This window comes from Eschscholzia californica, unplaced genomic scaffold, assembly GCF_041429995.1.
Source record: "Eschscholzia californica isolate CP2 unplaced genomic scaffold, dmEscCali1.0.p SCAF_3, whole genome shotgun sequence".
In the NCBI taxonomy this organism is placed as follows: Eukaryota; Viridiplantae; Streptophyta; class Magnoliopsida; order Ranunculales; family Papaveraceae; genus Eschscholzia; species Eschscholzia californica.
The window spans coordinates 59,529,478-59,549,091 of NW_028238420.1; the positions used below are offsets into that span (position 1 = coordinate 59,529,478).

General features: G+C 38.2%; 2 protein-coding genes across 2 annotated transcripts; both read left to right on the forward strand.

Moving 5' to 3' along the window:
• Positions 1-2,926: 2,926 nt before the first annotated feature.
• Positions 2,927-3,448, forward strand: LOC147552594 (uncharacterized). The gene has a single exon (XM_086668645.1). The coding sequence runs from the start codon at positions 2,927-2,929 to the stop codon at positions 3,446-3,448; it is 522 nt and encodes a 173-aa protein (XP_086524771.1).
• Positions 3,449-15,131: 11,683 nt separating this feature from the next.
• On the forward strand, positions 15,132-18,067 carry LOC147552595 (Protein kinase superfamily protein). Its single transcript, XM_086664828.1, has one exon. It carries the CDS (start codon positions 15,787-15,789, stop codon positions 17,920-17,922), a length of 2,136 nt encoding a protein of 711 aa, XP_086520954.1. The 5' UTR covers positions 15,132-15,786; the 3' UTR covers positions 17,923-18,067.
• The last annotated feature ends 1,547 nt before the right edge of the window (positions 18,068-19,614 follow it).

Genomic DNA, 19,614 nt, shown 5'->3' on the forward strand with positions numbered 1-19,614 from the left:
ACTTCACGTGTCACACAAATTGATCGAATAAAATTTCGATAGAAAAACAATTCCAACATACAATTTCCATAGCTAAGATGGCGTTTTTTCCATATTGTTTGAAGTTGTCTCGTGTGACTCAAATGAACCAAAATTAAACCACAATAAGACAAGTCAGACATCACGGGTCAAAAAGAATAAACACTCTGAAATATGTGATTCGAGTTAGTTTTAATCTGACTTTTAAAGAAAACAAACACGAAGTTATTAATCCATGAATTCAAAGTTAGTCTGAGAGTCTGATTGAAAAAACTCGAAAATATTACGGAACATGGGCTATTCGTAGTGCGAGACGAGTTTGGGCGGTCTGGAACAAGATCACATAGGCTACCCCTGGGACACATGAAAAAGGCTTAGCCAACATATGCATCTAATAGATCTGGTACTTTCCACGATAGAGTTATCCATATTAAGAATTCCCTTAGGGCCTGGAGTAAAGAGACCTTTGGAGTCATCAAAAACAGACTCAAAATCCTTAAGAACAGACTTCTTCAAATGCAAACTCATTTGCCTAACTCTAACAGTATTGAAATTGAATCTCAATTACAGGAACAAATCATTTACTTAGAAGAAATCCAAATGACAAAAGCCGAGCAGCGTTCCAGACTAAAATGGGCTAAGAATGGGGATAGGAACACTAAACCATTCCATTTATCTATGTCTCAACGACGCAACAAAAACAGGATAATCCAACTTCAAAATTCCTCGGGAGAACTTCTAACCTCTGAAAGTGATATTTCTACAGAATTGGTAGCTCATTTTCAGAACTTATTTGAATCTGAACCAGTGGATCAGTTCCCTCCGGACCTTTTACAGGCTCATAAGGTCATATCGGCAGAAGATCTGGCCTCTATATCAACTATTCCGACAGAGGAAGAAATCAAGCAAGTGGTCATGAGTATGAATGCATCAAATAGCCCTGGTCCTGACGGACTTCCATGCCACTTCTACCAACACAATTGGGAAGTATTGGGAGCAACATTGGTAAGTTACATTCAAACCGTCTTCGCTACAGGTACTTTTGAGAACTGCATCAGCTGGACCCAGAACGCTTTTGTCCCCGATCGACAAATTCTTGACAACATTATCATAACCCAAGAGCTTCTACACTCGATGCGGGTTTCCAAGGCTAAAAAAGGTGGTTTCGCTTCAAAGGTGGACATGGCCAAAGCCTATGACAGAGTTAACTGGTCGTTTCTGGAAACTATTCACTCTGCTACGGGTATTCGAGGCCCCATTCTAGACCTCATTATGCATTGTGTGACCTCGGTTAATTTTAATATCCAAATCAATGGTGGCTTGTATGGGGACTTTTCTCCATCTCGGGGCCTGAGGCAAGGGTGCCCCTTATCCCCCTACCTCTTTATCATTATGGCCCAATCCCTATCACTACTAATTTCACTATATGAGTTGCAGGGTACATTTACAGGATATCAGGTAAATAAAAATTGCCCTCGGATATCTCACCTTCTATTTGCCGATGATTTAATCATCTTTGGCAATGCTACCTCTCATAACTTAAATATAGTTACAGAAATTATCTCTCGTTACTCTAACTTTTCTGGACAGGCAATCAACCTTGAAAAATCTTCGCTATACTTCGGCTCCGGCGTTCCAGATAATATTAGACAAGATTATGCCCGAATATTGTCAGCCCCCTTAATGGACGATCGAGCAAAATATCTAGGTTCCTTGATTCTCAAACCTGGAAATCGTATTCAAAGCTATGATTGGTTACTAGAAAAATTCAATAAAATGCTAGCTGGATGGAAAAACAAATTTGTCACTCAAGCAGGTCGCACTACCTTGATCAAGTCAGTCCGCAACTCTTACTGCACATATCCTTTCAGCCTACACAAAGTACCCATCACGATTATAAAGAAGCTGGAACAGTTAGAACGATCATTCTGGTGGGGCCACAGTATCAATGAGAGGAAAATGCACTTTATAAATTGGGATCATATCACCTGCTCCAAAAATCATGGTGGACTTGGAATTAGAACACTAGAAGAAACAAATGACTCACTAGTAGCAAAAATAATATGGAGAATGCTTACCAATCCTGAAGCTGTTTGGGTACAATTACTAAAAGGGAAATATCATCATCAAGATAGTTTCTGGAAATGCAACAATAATAAACCAAAAAAAAGTTTTTGGAACTCGGTGTTGAAGATTAGAGAGATCATGAAACAGAACTCTCTCTGGCTCATAGGGACAGGAGCTGAAATAAACATTACAGATGACCCTTGGGTACCTACTATAACTTCTCAATCTCCAACACCCCACACCATTCTACCTAGTAACATCAACAAAGTTGCAGACTTGATAGACAATTCTACAAATCAATGGAAATTGGACATTCTACAACAATATTTTAATCAAGATGATATAGATGCAATCATGAACATATCAATTAGCAACTACAGAACTACCGACACTCTCATCTGGTGTCCTACCCCTACAGGTAAGTTCACCACAAAATCCTTTTATACCACCATTAGTACTAATTCTACTTTGACAAATAGCATATCAGACTTTCCATGGACAAAATTTTGGAATAAGAAAGACATGAGTCCAAAAATTCATCTCTTTATATGGAGACTTATTCATGATGGTATAGCAGTTCTGGACAATATTCATAAAAGAGTTAGTCATATAGATCAGACTTGTAAGATGTGTGGTCAAGAACCAGAAACAGTCTCTCACCTTTTTGGTGCTTTCCAGAGATTCAAGGACTTAGTAAATCTTACCTCTATTTCTAACTAACAACTTAATTTCAGATCCAATTAAATTTCTCAAACATTTACTAAATCATGGAGAAAGTACTAATAAAGAATAGTACCAATATATTTATCTCATATGGTCATGGTGGAAAGCTCGCAACAACATGCACTTTAATGGAGTCGAACCAGATCTCAACAAGATCTATCGATCTTCTCTGTTAGATCTGAGGTACGTCCCTTCACTAGCATCTTTAAACCCTAATCAACCTTCTCTTGATCTACAGATACAAAGGTGGACTCCTCCACCACCAGGTAAAATTAAGATAAACGTTGATGGAGGTTACTCACCGACCAGAGGGTCTGCGGCGGCGATTGCTAGGAATGAATCGGGAGAGATCATCTCATCATCTAAAATTGTGTTTCCCCCAATTTCGGTTTTAGACAGCGAGCTAAGAGGAGTAGAGCTAGGGTTAGATTTAGGTTGTCATTTGGGTGAAGGAGCTTTTATACTGGAGAGCGACTCATCTCTCATCGTTGGATTTATATCCAACGACACGAGTATTACCCCGTGGCGAATCCAGGACCGGATAATGCAAACCCGAGCTCGGTTAAGTGGTATGAGGGTTACAATTACCCACGTTTCAAGAAGCGGCAACCAACTCGCACATGACTTGGCGGCATCTTGACCTAATTTATCTTTTCCGTCTGTTGTTAACATCTCTCTAGTCAGTTTGTATTCATAACATTTGACTAGTTTATATTATTGGCGTTTCAAAAAAAAAAAAAAAAATCTGGTACTTATTACAGAGATTATAGAAGGTCTCTGATATGTAATAGTTATATATAAAATCTAGTCTTTAATTAGTTTTACGTTTGGTACTTACAATGACTAAAAAAAACTCATGCATGTAGTTGTTAAACGACCCACTTAATATTTGACAGAAAGTCAACAGTAGGAGTCAATCCCAATTATATTTTCATTTTTGGAGCGTCGTCCAATATCTCGAAATACTGGGGGTTAATGTCAAAATAACTCTAAATGTTTTTTGAAGATAATTTTGTCAAAACTCACTGATGTGGTTGACATATGAATCACTTAACAATTTGACGGAGAAATCGATAATGGAGGTCAATCCGATACATACTTTATTTTGAAGATGTAATCTTATGTCTAAATTATCCTATATGAAAATGTAAAAAATAATAATTTTTGGGTTCCTAGTCCAAAAATCTACCCCTAAACACACATTTAGTCCACCCTAATATTGATATAGGATTTTTGAGCTAAAATAATAATTATAGTGGATATTTAGTCCAAATTGACCCATCTCTATAGAAAAAACAGATCCCTATCATTTATATTTTATCATAATGCCCATTATAACTTTTTATATAATGAAAAACTCACTTTTGAAAATCAAACCCCAAAACTCTCGTTCTTTTTCTTTTCTCAGATTTTTTCGATTGATTTCAAACTTACTATCTGTTTCGCAATATACACGTTATTTAGTATCAATTACGTATATTTTTACAACAAAACACATTTAGTATAGTTAAAGTATATCTATATGTCAAAGTTATAGTATTTTTCTGTTTACTGATTCTTGTTTTGTTTCATAAGTGACGTGTCATTTATGGTTAAAGTTTCATACTTTATTTCATTTTTTTATATGTGTCATACATAACACATTATGTATCAACAATGTTTCTTCCAAAAGAAAAAATTACTAAAATTCATTTTTCTGGGAAGATTGGATCTTAACCCCTTTTGAATTTTATTTTGGACCTAAAACTTGTTGACCCAAAAAATAATCTCATGTAAGTCGCCCCATCAAGGAAACAAGTATGTGGTACGACCAATGGGCTTTGGTTTCTTTAAGCGCCCAACTATCACGATAGTAGCAATTACAAAATCCCTATTCCATGTCAAATGAGGACTACCTGGTCAAATGTTTGTTGGGTGGTTCCATAGCCACACCTCGTTATTTCTTCAAGGGCCCTTTACCCTTATGAGACTAATTGGGTCGCCAGAAACAATTCTAGGGCGTTTTTAGAATTTGGCATGTGAAGTTCAGAGTTTTTGGTTTTTGCTATTGGCAGGGGCAACATTCTGTAACCACCCTCATTCCATGTACAATTCCCACAACAATTTTCCAACACAAACTTCTTTCTGCATCGGCCCACGCTAAACAGAAGAAGAAAAAGATACTTAAGTAGGAAGAAGAAGAAGAAGAAGAAGGTATCGGTTTTTATTGTGGCTATTTTTATCTGCACGTAGCTCATTTCAACTTTCATTTAAATTTTGGCCCCTTGGTTTTAAGTGGCACTAGTTTCAGCCTAAAAGAAAAAAAAAATGAAAGATTTCTATGTTAAAATGATTTAATGAGCTTGAATTCAAGTAGCGATGTTCGAAATCGAACTAATAATTGTACATCTTCATGGTAGACAAACTCAAACTATTCAATTTTGACTTCCTATATATACCATTAAGTTTTGCACAAAATAATATTGTATTAACAATATTAAAAGCAGTTAGAATTTGACTAAATTCTGATTAAAACTCTTATAGGAAGGACTTTTGTATTTGTAGTTAGCATAAATAGAAGACTAATTCTAAGAAGGAACCAAGACAAATTTAACCAAAATCCAAATAATATTCTTCTTGGACTAAAGATGGGACTTAGCCCTTTGTGAGAAGCAATATAACATCAAAAGTCATTTACAAAAGTGGGTTTAAGTGGTAGCTTTTTTTTGTTGAAAGGGTTTAAGTGGTAGCTGTTTAGGTAGTTGTTTGGCCCTCTATGCTTTTCCAACTAGTACACTTATCATTTTCCATGCATGCCTTCCTACCAAATCCTCAACCTACTTTTTCTTACAATTTCAACTCCCACCATCAAAACCAACATCAAATCACATGTTCATTCTTTTCTTCCTTGCCCAAATTTTGTTAGGGTTAATTCCTATCTTGCCTCCAATTTGTTGCCAATTCATTCATTAGCCTCTATATTTTTGTTGACTCCAATTTCGACCCTTTAACGAACATAATTGATATACTTAAATGACGGCATTTTTATTTTTTATATTTAGGATAAGAAAGATCAAAGGAGAAAAAAATTCGTCATTGAGGGCCACTGGTGGTTTGTCCTTTAATTTATTTCCCATTTGAAATAAGACAAATTAAAAAATACCTTGATATAATGTATTAACCCAAACAATCGTATTAGTGAGAAGGCCAAATCTAGAGATGGTCAAAAGCTAGGGACCTAAAGGGTGACTTGGTCACAGATTGGTACCAAATAGGAATGAATACATTTTATTATAAGAGACTCCTACATCTGATTTAGACTCGAGTCTAGTAGCTCACTTCATACGAGCCACTTGCTCACATACACAATAAACTTGTGTGCCCGAAAAAGTCCTTGCACTTTCCTACTTAATCTTTTTAGCCCAACATTGGATTCTTACCTACAAAAGGTCCAAATTTCTTGAATACTAAAGTGAGAATTCATTCCAAATGTGGGTCCTAATAAGATATTTAGTAAGATTTCATTGAGGATGGTTCATTCATCCAACTTTAGGTGCACCCACCTTTTCAATTCCTTTTTAAGATTATCATTCATTTTGTTTTTGGATGAATTCATATAATTTTTCATGTTTGTTTGGTTCTTTGATGTAGATGTATTCCCATGTGTAGTGGAAAAGTTCAAGACATTTTAATCATCTTTTGATGTCTTTTCCAATCAATACTGATATATCAATTTTCTTGACCCACTTCTATACTATATGCTCTTTTATCAAAAAATAAAAAAGTAAAAGAAAAATATACACTATATGCTTTTATATCAATTTTCTCGACCCACTTCTTTACTATATACTCTAATTTCACTGTTATATTCTTCCTAAATCTAGAAAAATATGAGAATGGTTAAAAAGAGTTCATTCCTATTTGGCCCCCTAATTTGTGACCAGCTTCAAATATGGCCTCCAAATTTCTATAAATTCAAATATGACCCCCTATTTTCATCAAATGCCATAACTACCCCTCTTACTAATGTATTTTCAAAATAAAATAAAAAAGAAAACCTATATTCCACCTCACTTCCCTCTCCACCACTCATTTCTCTCCAACTTACCTCTCTCTCCAACTCACCTCTCTCTCTCTCCACCTCACCAGTCTCTTCTGCGATGAAGGTCCCCGGCCGGAAAATTTTCTCTCGTCTCTCTCTCTCTAAAAACTCCGGCGAAGGGAGTTTCCCTTCGCCGGAGTTCTGGTCTGTTGAAGAACAGACCGATCTGAATTTACAAAAATTTGGAGCCATATTTGAAGCTGGTCACCAAGTAGGGGGCCAAATAAGAATTAATAATTATAGTGAATCGAGAAAGGGATTAAATTTCTTCCTCTAGCATTGGAGGTGTTTTTTTTTGGTACTGGGTAGGGTCGAGGTTGTCTCAACGTGGTAAAGCGCTAGAGGTCATTTGGTGGAGACTAGTTAGATTAGGGTAGTATGAAAATAAAATGAAGTATGATGGTCCATGGCAGGGTCCAAGCGAGTTCCACACATATGCCAATTAAGAAAGCTAGCTAGCTAGTCTTGAACAAACACATAAAGAGAGAAAATCCAAGGTTCACATGCATGAAAGTAAGTATTTTGTTGTGAAGTAATTTATTACTACTCTATGACAGTTTTAGTTTTGTCACTTGGTCCTTTACTCCTGTATCCACCTAAATTTATACTACTTGTTTGTAGTTTGTAGTGATTCTACACTATTTTAAGGGTTCAATCACATATTCTGATTTAACTGTTTCAGATTTGTTATTTTATCATTTTAAACTTTAAGCACACAAATATAAAATTTAATACAATAATACTGCATGATTAAAGGGTCAGTATTGGTATGCCTTCTGACAATGTTAGTATTAAAGAAAAGGTTTACTGAGTTAATAGTACCAAGGTTAACACTAATGTGGCCCTCAATTTGTGTTGTAATATTGGCTCAGCTTGTCTATCCAGCATTCTAATTTCACCTACAAACAATGATTATGTTAGTTAAATTTGACCATCAATATTTTTTTTTCTATTTTTGGCCTTAACTATAAAATGTTTTTCATGACCCTGTCTTTTTTCTCTATCTTCTCGCGAAACAAAGTTGTTGGCCAGACGACCAGCAGACCCTCGACTGATGACCTCGACTTACAAACTTAAAGTAAATCTTCTTCGCCACCACCATCCATCACCATTATCTTCTCTCTATTTTCTCTCTTTAGGAAACCTCTATCTAAAGTTTCAATCAATCGAAATTCTAGTTTTTTATTTACTTAGTCAGAAATCGCGACTTTTGTTTCAGTTCAAACAAAACCAAAAACACCCTATGACTAAAATCATGGGGTTCAGTTAGAAATCGTGACTTTCGTTTCAGTTCAAACAAAACCAAAAACACCCTATGACTGAAATCATGGGGTTCAGTCAGAAATCGATCGACTGAAAATCATAGGTGTCAGTCAGCTGAATTGAAGTACACGGTTTTAGTCCATTTGCACGAACTTCAGGTTGGGGTTTCTTTCTGAAGTTCTTTGAAAAGAAAATTATCAAGTGGAGGTTTTCATTCTTTTTCATCCTTTTTTTCTTCACCCAAGAACACACAACCATAAGGCTACCGAACTTATTAGGGGATACCGCCCCAAGTCCACTCGGCCAACCGAGTGGGCTATCTTGTGTACATAATGGAAACTTCCATAATATATATTCTTAGTATCTTTAGTCATAGAAACAATATATTTAGAATAGGAAACCCTATATTCATTGTAAACCCTATATATACTACTTGTGTAAACTTCATTAATCATCAATACAAAGAGAATACAATTGTTAACTGTAACTAACCAACTCTTTGTACTTGATCTCTTTCATCTCTATCTCTCCTCCACGATTTCTCTATCTCTCTCACTCTCGGCTTCCAACCGAGTCAAGCTCTCTCCCTCACTCGATCACTCTATCTCTCGGCCTCAACCGAGACGAGCTCTCTCTCTCTCTCTCGATCTCTCTATCTCTCGGCCTCAACCGAGATCATCATTGTCAGAGGTTGATACCTCTTCACATGGTATAAGAGCTAGTTATATTTTTTTTTTTTTAATCATGTCTACCAACGATTCTGAAACCGTTGTTAATTCTCAACCAATTCCTGGTGGTCCATTCGATGTTCACCATTCGGATTCTCCTACTACTGTCCTTATCACACCACTTCTTACGGGTGATAACTATTCTTCATGGTCTCGAGGGATGATCAAGGCTCTTCGGGCAAAGGACAAGTTAGGTTTTGTTGATGGAACTATCACCAAACCTACCGATCCTATTGATTTACATGTTTGGAGTCGTTGCAACGACTTAGTTTCAAGTTGGCTCGTCAACTCCGTTGACCCTTCTCTTCGTTCATCAATTCTTTATGATGACAATGCTTATGATGTTTGGAAAGATCTCCATGACCGGTTTTATCAAACCAATGCTCCGAAGGTTTTTCAACTAAAACGGGCTATTTCCTCACTCAAGCAAAGTGGTTCCGATGTCTCCACTTATTTCACCAATCTAAAATCTCTCCAAGATGAATTGAATTCTCTCATGACTACTGAACCATGTATTTGCGGACATGCAAGATCTCTTCTTGATCGTACAAATCAAGATAGAGCTATGGAATTCCTTCAAGGTCTTGACGACCGGTTTTCGGCTATTCGAAGCCAAATCTTATTAATGGACCCTTTTCCATCCATCCTTCGTATTCATTCCCTTGTTAAGCAAGAAGAAATTCAGCAAAGTTTATTGAACACCATTAACAACAATGAAGCTGCTACTCTTGCCGTCGGCTCCCATGACAATGGACGTTCCTCTTTTGATCGATCGGATAAACAACGCCCAAAACGTCCTCGCCCGTTTTGTGATCATTGCAAAATCCATGGACATACTATATCAACATGTTATCAACTCCATGGTTATCCACCTCAATCCGGTGATCGTCCTCGTACCCGAAACCGAACGGGTCCTCTAGCCGCCGCCGTTCAAGACCAATCCGGCGACTCGACTCCAAACGTCTCCTCTCTCACCGCCGATCAATTCAAATCACTCATTGCTCTCTTGGATCAACAAAAGCAATCGGCTAATCCATTCGACTCTCCTCGAATTAATCTCACGGGTACGTTTTCTTCTTCCTTTTCTCCTCCTTGGGTTATAGACTCCGGTGCCGCAAAACACATATGTTCGACACTTACTCGTTTTTCTACGTATTCAAGCGCTCCTCCTAACCTTTTTGTTAGACTACCGGATGGTTCTCGAGTCCGTGTTCTCCATATAGGATCAATTTTTTTCTCTAATGATTTATATTTACAAGATGTATTACATATCCCATCTTTTCAAGTCAATCTTATCTCAATTTCTCAACTATCTAAATCTCTCCAATGCACCATCTTATTTGACTCCGACTTATGTTTATTTCAGGACAAAAGGACGAGGAAAACGATTGGGCATGGTAGTCTTCACGACGATCTCTATTTTCTTCGCACGGAGCGTCCAGTTTTTTCAATTACTAGTTTGGATAGTAGTCCTAGTAGTATTTCGTCTAATTTATGGCATTGGCGTCTTGGCCACCCATCTATGTCTCGTCTTCAATATTTTATTTCTCGCATTCCATGTATGAATTCTATTAATATTAATAATAAAGTGCCGTGCGATGTTTGTCCCCGTTCTAAACAAACCCGTTTACCGTTTCCATCTCATAATTCAACCTCCGCTAATTCTTTTGATTTAATTCATGCCGATGTTTGGGGACCTTTTCCGGTTCCCTCCACTAACGGTTGTCGATATTTTCTTACCCTCGTAGACGATTTCTCTCGTTGTACGTGGATTTTTCTCATGTGTTCAAAATCCGACACATTCAAAATAATATCAAATTTTTTCAATTACGTCTCCACTCAATTTAACACTAAAATCAAAGTTTTCCGTTCAGATAACGGTACTGAATTTATGAATAATCACTTACAATCTTGGTTCCTTTCCAAAGGAGTTATTCACCAAAGAAGTTGTACCCATACACCTCAACAAAATGGGGTGGTGGAAAGAAAACACCGCCACATTCTTGAAGTGGCTCGTTCAATCCGTTTACAGGCTCATCTCCCTCTCTCTTTTTGGGGAGAGTGTGTCTTAACTGCAGTCTATTTAATCAATAAACTGCCTACTCCAATTCTTCGTGGCCTTTCCCCACATGAAGTCTTAATGGGTTCTCCACCCGATCTTTCACACTTACGTGTGTTTGGGTGTCTCTGTTATGCCCGTATCCCGTTAGTCAAAACGAAAATGGATCCCCGTGCTTCCGCCGGTATATTTCTCGGTTACCCTAATGGTCAAAAGGGATACCGTATATATGACCTTCATTCTCGTCGAATTTATACATCTCGGGATGTTGTATTTCATGAAACAAGATTTCCGATGTCTCGGCCATTAACCTCCCTCTCACCGTCCACCGATTCACTTCGCCACTTCATCTCCATTCCGGACGATGGTTCGTTCACATTTCCGGCTATCCCGCCTTCGGTCCCATCGGTGACTACCGATTCCAATTCCCCGATCGGCCAACCGACAGAGGTGACTTCATCACCTCCGTCGTCAAACCCTACGGTGGTGCCTTTAGCACCACCCGATTCATCTCCCTCGGCTCAAACCGAGACTTCATCGGCTACACCGGGAGTCTCGATTCAACGCGAGACTCCATCGGCTACACCGGACGCACCATTAGAGGTCGCCGAATCATCTCCCATCGTCGTAGAACGACCTACCCGTCAACATCGTCCGCCAAGACATTTAAAGGACTATGTTTGTTCCACTCCATCCGTCAACATCAAGTATCCAATCGAGAACTATTTTTCTATCAATTCTTTCTCAACGTCTCATCAAATTTTTCTCTCTTCCGTCTTATCCACGGTTGAACCTACTTCTTTCACTCAAGCCATGAAATCTCCTCATTGGCGAGAAGCTATGTCCAAAGAAATCTCTGCTTTGGAAGCTAACAATACATGGTCCATCGTCCCCCTTCCTCCAGGAAAACGCCCAATTGGTTGCAAATGGGTATATAAAGTAAAATTCAAGTCTGATGGCTCTATCGAGCGCTTTAAGGCTCGCCTTGTCGCCAAAGGCTACACTCAAGTTGAAGGCTTAGACTATACCGATACATTTGCCCCGGTAGCTAAGCTAGCAACTGTTCGGGTCTTTCTTTCCATTGCAGCCATCAAAGGGTGGTCACTCCACCAACTTGATGTCAATAATGCCTTCCTTCAGGGTGACTTGAATGAAGAGGTCTATATGAAACTTCCTCCCGGATTCTCCACTCAGGGGGAGTCCAAAGTCTGTCGTCTACAAAAATCGCTCTATGGCCTTAAACAGGCATCTAGACAATGGTTTTCCAAATTTTCCTCAGTCCTCTTAGATAGAGGCTTTTCTCAATCCAAAAGTGATTACTCCCTATTCACATATTCTTCGAAATCCACGCAAATATTCGTTCTCGTCTACGTCGACGACATCATCATTACAGGAAATAACGAAGTCGCCATTTCCAAACTCAAGTCCTTCCTTGACCATACATTCTCTCTCAAGGATTTGGGACGATTACAATACTTCCTCGGTATCGAAGTTTCCCGTTCTTCCAAAGGCATATTTCTTGGTCAACGCAAATATGCCCTTGACATTATCAAAGATTCCGGACTCACCGCTTCTCGTCCCTCGGATTTTCCTATGGAACAAAAATTGCGTCTAAGTCCCACTGATGGAGTTCCTTTAAAGGATCCTTCAGTCTACCGTCGACTAATCGGTCGACTCATCTATCTCACCGTTACACGGCCCGATATCTCCTATGCGGTAAATAATTTGAGTCAATTTATGCAGACTCCAAGTCAAGTCCACTTAGATGCTGCTCATCGTGTGGTCCGTTATCTCAAAGGTTCCCTCAATAATGGAATTTTTTTATCCGCTGACAGCTCTCTTCACATCACAGGCTACTGTGATTCTGATTGGGCTGGTTGCCCAACTACTCGCCGCTCTACCACCGGCTACTTTACCATGCTTGGTTCAAGTCCATTATCATGGAAATCCAAGAAGCAACATACTGTTGCTAAATCTTCTGCGGAAGCAGAATATCGTGCTCTCGCCTTTCTCACTTGTGAGCTCCAATGGCTCAAATATCTCTTACTCGATTTTGGCATCGACCATTCTAGCCCGATGACAGTTTACTGTGACAATCGGGCGGCCCTCCATATTGCAGACAATCCGGTCTTCCATGAACGCACCAAGCACATCGAAATCGACTGCCACATTGTTCGCGAGAAGATCAAAGATAATATAATTGCCACACGCTTCACATCTTCAGACAATCAGCTTGCCGACATATTCACAAAACCTTTAGGAGCTGACTCATTCAAGACTATTATTGGCAAGTTGGGCATTACTTCAATTACTGCTCCACCTTGAGGGGGAGTATTAGGGGATACCGCCCCAAGTCCACTCGGCCAACCGAGTGGGCTATCTTGTGTACATAATGGAAACTTCCATAATATATATTCTTAGTATCTTTAGTCATAGAAACAATATATTTAGAATAGGAAACCCTATATTCATTGTAAACCCTATATATACTACTTGTGTAAACTTCATTAATCATCAATACAAAGAGAATACAATTGTTAACTGTAACTAACCAACTCTTTGTACTTGATCTCTTTCATCTCTATCTCTCCTCCACGATTTCTCTATCTCTCTCACTCTCGGCTTCCAACCGAGTCAAGCTCTCTCCCTCACTCGATCACTCTATCTCTCGGCCTCAACCGAGACGAGCTCTCTCTCTCTCTCTCGATCTCTCTATCTCTCGGCCTCAACCGAGATCATCATTGTCAGAGGTTGATACCTCTTCACAGAACTACATGATCAGAGAAATAGTAAAAAAAGAACCAAAACTACAAAAGTAAAAAAAAAAGGTAAACTAGTTTAGGTAAAGGACTTTCTGAAACACCACTAAAAACTCTTTTTTCTCCTAATGCTTTTATAAGTAGAGTTCTATTTCATGAAAGTGTGAAGTTTGTCAAAAGTGTTAGAAAGTCTTCCAACTTTGTACATTCACATGGGCAATTTGCATATTTGTGGATGAAAAGTGATATTATTTTCAATATTTTGTACATTACACCAACTAATGCTAAAAGAAGAGATAAAACATGGGGAGAATGAGCCGACCAAAGTAAGCTTGGTAAAGATCATTGGCACATGAAGATGAAGTAGAGGGTTCAATCCTAATTCCTCTTATTGGATAGATATAATATAATTTATGATATTTGTCATGATAAAAAAGTAAAAACATTTATCCACTTGAGGCTTGTTTATAATTGTGTTATGTTGCTTTCCATTTAACAAAACTAGGCCAATTAACAAAATAGATTAATAAATTTTGTTGTCTTATTATATTTTTATCTCATAAATTTGAGCTAACGAGAGCGGGTTCTCTCTCCCCTTTATACGAGTAATCGCTCAATAGTTAGGGAACTTCACTACCTAAAGGCAATACAACAACCCAGAGCCAGAAATGGTAGGTTAATTGGAAGTGGTGAAGATTAGAAGGTAAAAGACAGACAACATGATTTAAGACCCATAATCTAAATTCAAATCGTCCTCCGCATCAACTTTACTCTACACTTGGTTGCCCAAGTAGTTTCAAGTGAAGACATAAACTCCACAAGTCTCTGGAGGTTCTAGATTCGATCTCTAGAGGAAGTGGAATGTTCGAGGTATTGAGTTTGAGTTATCGGGGTATAAATAATGTAGTTAAGCTTTAGACCATTATTAGTTGAATTTTATGTCATACTTTAATTGGACTTTAGGCCTGTTCTTGTTAAAATTTGGGAAACATCGTGCCCATCACATCTTTATCGTATCAATACCATTGTTGAGACTATTGTACATTATAGTCAATTTCTAAACTAAAAAAACTTCACTCAAATTTAATGGACCAAGATTTAGCCATTTCGGTACGGAAGCCATATTTGATGGCCCAAAGCACTGGCCAAGGTAGTTGCCCCATTTTTCTGAATAATACTACTAATAAAATATTAATCTTTTTGACCTATGGAGACCTGTGCGTCGCACGTGACCTAGGTGCGACCTAGCAAAAAAATGTTCGTTGAGTTATCATTAATGTTTTCTTTCTTTTTCATTTACCAATGAAACCCCATAATTAATACTAAATTAAACGAAATTCTCTGTCAAAAAAAAAAAAAAAAAAAAAATTAAACGAAATTCTCAGGTAAACTCCTCATCTTGGAAATATCACTCTTTCTTCCTGTTTGTCCCATACACACTCACATGGATCTCCTCAGTCGTATTACTTTCTCTCTCTACCCACCCACCACCACTCTCTCCACTGTAAAGAAAACTGTAAACCTTATCTTCTAGCGAGAGAACAAAGTAAAACATCAAAAAGTCAAATACCAATATCATTATTCCCCCAACTACCCTTATACTTTTATTCAACTCTCTAATACCCTCACTCTAACCGTGTCATTCATCTGCTGTATTCAGGGTAATTTTGTCATTTAAAAAAAGAATTAGTCAAAGAATCTAGGATGAAGAATACAGTCCTGGTTTTTCTGGTCTAAGTGGGTGGTTAAAATGTGACACGTGGATAAGATAGTATCGGGGCCCACCTGAAGAGGTGAAAGTTACCGTGAGATAGTATAGCTTTATTTTGATGTACTTGTTTTACAACAAAAAGTGAGTCAAGAACAGTAAAGGAGAAACAGTTGTGATAAAAAAGCAAACCACGAGGAGTAGTGAGGAAGAAGACGAGAAGATTTTAGGAAGAGAAAGGAACAACAGAGAGATAGAGACTTTAGAGAGAGAAAGTAGAGAGAGAGAGAGAGATCTCAGTGTTAGAACTTGTAATCTTCAACTAGTGGTCTTTCAGTTAGTGATGATCGATCATCATCACTATTATTCTCATTATTATCATGCCTTCTCGCCAACTATCATCATCATCGGAGATGATTTCACCGGTGGTAACTTTACCATTGATTCCGCTCAATAATCAGACTTTAATCGAACATAATCGACAACATCACCGTCATCGTACTCACTTTCCTCTTATTCCGGTTGTTATCGTCGTCACTGTTGTTTTTTCTCTTTTGATGTTTCTAGCCGTTTTGTACCGGAAGCTATCTCGGAAAAGGACTGCTCCGGCTGATTTAAAACCTCCACAGAGATTTTCTTACTCTCTTCTCCGGCGCGCCACATCTAATTTCTCTCCATCTAATCGTCTCGGTCAAGGAGGATTTGGTTCGGTTTTTAGTGGTACTCTTCCTTCTGGTCAAGAAATTGCTGTTAAATTAATGGATTCTGGTTCTTTACAAGGTGAGAGAGAATTTCAAAATGAACTTTCTTTAGCTGGTAAAATTGATTCTAAATATGTTGTTTCTTTGATCGGATTTTCTTCTGATCAGAAACGTCGTCGGATGTTGTTAGTTTATGAGATGATGCATAATCGTAGTTTACAAGATGCTTTGATTGATCGGAAGTTGCCTGAGTTGATGGAATGGAAGAAACGTTTCAGTATTGCCATTGATATTGCTAAAGGACTTGAGTTTCTTCATTACTCTTGTGATCCAGTTGTGATTCATGGTGATATTAAACCTAGTAATATTCTATTAGATTGTGATTTCAATGCGAAGATTGCTGATTTTGGTCTTGCCAGATCAAAGATCGAAGATGTTGGAGGTGAGATTGTATCTGGAGTTTCAGGGATTGAGATCGATGAAGAAGAGGAAAGGAAGATCTGTAATGACTCTAAGAAGAAGCTAAAGAGAGAGGGATCTGAGATTACTGGGGGTGAGGAAAACGGATCCATAATTGAAGAGACTGAGAGTGTTGTGACTGGATGTGAGGAAGGGAATTGCGTTCTAGAGGTATCACCGGAAAGTTTTATTAGGGTTCCGGATGTGGAAGCATCACCAGAGGCTGTTGTGTTGGAGGTATCACCGGAAACTGTCACAGTGGACGCTTCTACGTCGGAAATCATGGAGAGAACGAGTATATCCGAAGGGAATTTCGATAAACTTAGTGTTGATAGTAGAAAAGATCTGGTTGGGGATGGGAATCGGAAGAACAGTAGAATGAAGAATCTTACAGGGAGAGATTGGTGGTGGCGTCAAGATACTGGAAATGTATCTGAATCTGGAGGTGTAAAGGATTATGTAATGGAATGGATTGGAACTGAAATTAAGAAAGAGAGACCTAAAAGTGATTGGGTTACTTCATTGAGAGATGATATTAGTAAAGCAAATTGTAAACCAGATAGAAAGAAGCAACATAGGCGTCTCGAATGGTGGGCATCACTAGATGAGGAGAAAGTAAAGAAGAAAGAGAAAAACAGACCTGCTAGAGAATGGTGGAGGGAAGAATTCTGTGAAGAACTTACTAAGAAAAAGAAGAAAAGAGAATTAAGTTCTACCAGTGGAGGTGAAAATTGGTGGCAGAGAGATGAAGATTTATCAAATTCCTCTAGAAAGAAGAAGAGAACGTCGAGTACATGTAGTAGAGGAAGTGTTGATTGGTGGTTAGATGGGTTAAGTGGTGAAATTCGATCTTTCCGACGAAGCAGTCGAGATTGGGTAAGTGGAGAAATCCCTAAAAGTTGTGGAATTAGTAGCACTCCTAGTATGAGAGGCACAGTATGCTACATTGCACCAGAGTATGGTGGTGGTGGGCAACTCTCTGAGAAATGTGATGTTTATAGTTATGGTGTTCTTCTATTAGTTCTGATTTCTGGTCGCCGACCTTTACAAGTTACAGCTTCACCCATGTCGGAATTTGAACGTGCTAATCTCATTTCATGGGCTCGCCATCTAGCCCGTCGAGGGAAACTTCAAGATCTGTTTGATCCAGCTATTCAGTCATTGGATCGTGATCAAGCTCTTCTATGTGTCACGGTTGCACTTCTTTGTTTGCAGAGATCACCGTCTAAGCGGCCTACTATTAGAGAAATTGTTGGGATGCTTTCGGGTGAGTCTGACGCTCCTCATTTGCCGTTTGAGTTTTCCCCATCTCCGCCCTCTGGTTTTTCATTTAAGTCCCGTAAGAAGGTTCGGTGAGTTTTCAAATGTTTTTCTTAGTCATTTTCATTAACATTATTGTTCTGTTGTAGAGTTGTAGGTTATATTTATTCAACATCTAGTGTAGAAGATTGATGTGAAAAAGAGAAAAAAAATTGCAATGAAATTTCAGATGTTTACTTTAGTATCCAATTTTGTTTGAACATGATGCTTAGAGCTGCCATTCAATAGAAAAAAAAAAGGAAATTTTCACCTACCCGCACTTTTTATTTTCAGAAGTTCATCAATCATCATTCAACATAAACACTAGAGAAAAACTAAAATAAGCATGGAAAGAGAAAATTGAGTACCTTCTTTTTGATAGCTGTGGTGGGTCATACTAGTCCGTAACTTACTGTATGTATAAATTCCTATACCGATGTTAATATGCCTATGTTTCTATATTTGCTCATAAAATAGAAGGCAATCTGAATTTCTCATAGCATTCCCAAGTTGGGTGCTCATAGTTTCTACTGTATATTTGTATACAAGATTCAAATATAATGCTTTGCGTAATCGCTGTTTCGTAATTACATCTTGAATTGGTTCTACCAATGTCGTGTAAGTGTTACCCGTTCCTATCATATGAAAAGAGAAACGAAAAAGTGTTCCTAGTGTTACCACACGATGTTTCATCACTCTCAAGTTTCAACAACCCAGGCATCAGGGTTTCCTCGATCAAGTAGCTAGCTCCTTCTCCTTTGGACCCTCTCCCCTTTCTTCATTAGGTGTGGTCTGCCATGACCGCTCCAGGACAATTCATTATAAGAGGAAGAGAAAGCTGTTTAAAATCGCTACCGCACTAATCTGCAACATCAGGTGCATCTCTTTAATATTCACTCTACCTTGTGTATAATTAACACGGCATTTTTCTCTTCTATGATTAGATACTAAACACTAATGAAATTACACTTTTCTCTTGTTGCGCACATATTACTCTGTACCAATATACAGGAATTATCTCAACTTAGCAATTAGGATACGAACGACTAGTTCTTTTGATATAAGTTATCGGTCTACATTGATTATCGTTTTAAGTATTCTGTAACCATGTGTTGTGCTATTGGGTCTTAGGTTTAGTTTGGGTTTGCTGATTCAAAGGACGCACGTACTTTGTTTATAAATTTTCATTATGAGCCACTCGGGTCGACTGGTCCACCCTGAGTAACACGTTGATATAAAGCACCTCTACAAACAACAACTTGCAGTACAATTGATGTGATTGAATGGCTGAGAAGTACAGGGTGTTCATTGATGCAGCCAACAATTAAGGCAAGAGAGTAAAATTGCAGAAACCAAGTCTGCTGATGTCCGAATTTCGCCCAGTCCCGATATCGGCAACCATGGTTTCGACGCTTTACCATCTTGCCTTTGTTTTCTGGCTGCATCAATTAACTCCATGTAGTTCTTAGCCGTTGTCTCTACATCACCATCAGCTGTTAAAAGCAGCTCGTATAATAATATGCGCTCTGAACTCGGGATCCTTGGGTAGCTGATCCAGCTCCTAACTACTTTTCATATGAAAGCTGTTTGATGTGACTTGTAGCTTTAGGAGTAATTGTTGTTTTTACTGATATCAAGTAAACTCAGTTTGTAAAAACTGAAGTGTACTTTCTTACTGTGTTATATTTAAGATTAGTTGTTGGTTGAAAGCATTAAATTTAATGAATTGATTTCTTTCAGGGGAGTTTG

Bases quoted from the DNA above. Each gene is read 5' to 3' on its own strand.
- LOC147552594 (XM_086668645.1), top strand. From the start codon at position 2,927: ATGCACTTTAATGGAGTCGAACCAGATCTCAACAAGATCTATCGATCT.
- LOC147552595 (XM_086664828.1), top strand. From the start codon at position 15,787: ATGCCTTCTCGCCAACTATCATCATCATCGGAGATGATTTCACCGGTG.